Genomic DNA, 1,627 nt, shown 5'->3' on the forward strand with positions numbered 1-1,627 from the left:
TCCATATACCATGCACCCATGAATTCTGAGGTACCCGTGAATAGTAATAAGAAACTATGAAAGTCGAAGATTTCACTAAAGGTCAAAATCTACATGTGTTATCTTTGTAGGGTCGTTGTGCTAACCAAAGACAACCTCGCACGGCGCAACTGAAAAGGGAGTAAGAAGTGTTGTTTTTGTATTCATGATGAGAGAATCAAACACCTCAATGCAAGTATGCATGTTCTACGTTGTGAGTTATCCAAATAGCGTCAAATTTGTATCCACCCATAAGTGTTGCCAATATTTTTGGTCACTGGTTGGACGGTATTCCAATAGGTTCAAAATGATAATAAGGATGGGAGCATATGCCTTAATGTGGTCGCAATGACTATGTAGAAATGATTTGGTTTTAATGACAAAAATATTTCTCCGCTATAAGTTATTTTCCGGTGTAGTACTCGCTTCATATATACTTGGTCTACACTATAGCGAGCGGAGTATCAACCGCTATTCAAGGCGGTCTGTACACAATTGAAGCAGGTGGTTACGGAGGTTTTTCCCAACATCGGTGGCAACATAACCTCCGGATTGACACATCTCCACTTTCGACATAGGCATAGTGTTGATCTATAGGACTCAACTATTGTCGTTTTGTCGGTTTTGTTTCTTTTCTTTCTGTCAAACTTTTTAGAATTAGTTATGTGCATTCTAATTATGCAGAGGCCGAGTGTTACTCATAATGCTTTGTGTTTTGATGCTACATTTTTTAATAAGAAAAACGCCCTTTGTCAAGAAAGACGTACATATGATGAAGAATAACACACCCTGAAAAAAGACAACAATGGAAACCTCGTAACCGTATAAGTAGCTAGAGCGCTGCCGCCTATACATGGTATATATATGTGCCGAGATCAATGGCGGCCGTGCTTCTTGGCGTCTTTCTTCTTGTGGTGCTCATGGAAGGCGAAACCGGTGCTACCAACGGCGACCGTGGCTGCGATCTCCTCCTTGATCCTGTGTGACCGGGCATTCTCCGGGTCCTTCTTCGCCTTACGTTTCTCGTGCTACGGTATCAACACAAGTTCATGATGCTAAGTAACTAACAAAAACTACAAATTGAGAATGAAAGAGTGCAATAGCAAGGTAATAATAGTGCTAGGAATATAGACATACCAGCGCGTATGCTCCGGCCGCGACGGCGCCGAGCTGGGCGAGCTGCTCCATGTGCTTGTGATGCTTGTCCTCCTTGCTGTGCTGCTCGCTGCCGGCCTCGGCTTTGCTGCTGCTGCTGCTGTGGCGCCCCATCACCAACGAACTAGTTTTCACAAAGCTCATCAGTCGATGGAATAGCGATGGAGTGAAGTGATCCACGGACCGGCGGTGTGTATGATCTGATCTGTGTTACTTTGTGGGTGGTGAAGTGCTTGGCCTTAGGACCGGGCGTGACCTTATATGTTAGCCTTTGTCATAAGCTCATGTCTACAGGCTAGATAATTTTCCGTTTAAAATAATCGGTGCAGCTGGGTTGGATGTGACCCAGGCATGCACGTTGGTTGTGGAGGCGCATGTAGCGAGCCCTCCTTGTTTCCTTTCTGTTTTCTGTTACTCCCTTCTGGTCGCCCGGCTCTCGCTATGGACGTGATCG

General features: G+C 45.0%; 1 protein-coding gene across 1 annotated transcript; it reads right to left on the reverse strand.

Moving 5' to 3' along the window:
- Nucleotides 1–842: 842 nt before the first annotated feature.
- Nucleotides 843–1,346, reverse strand: LOC119273605 (abscisic stress-ripening protein 1-like). Its single transcript, XM_037554711.1, has 2 exons — nt 1,156–1,346; nt 843–1,046 (listed from the first exon to the last, which is right to left on the reverse strand). Exons 1-2 carry the CDS (start codon nt 1,315–1,317, stop codon nt 894–896), a joined length of 315 nt encoding a protein of 104 aa, XP_037410608.1. The 5' UTR covers nt 1,318–1,346; the 3' UTR covers nt 843–893.
- Between the last annotated feature and the right edge of the window lie 281 nt (nt 1,347–1,627).

Source organism: Triticum dicoccoides, chromosome 3A, assembly GCF_002162155.2.
Source record: "Triticum dicoccoides isolate Atlit2015 ecotype Zavitan chromosome 3A, WEW_v2.0, whole genome shotgun sequence".
NCBI lineage: Eukaryota > Viridiplantae > Streptophyta > Magnoliopsida > Poales > Poaceae > Triticum > Triticum dicoccoides.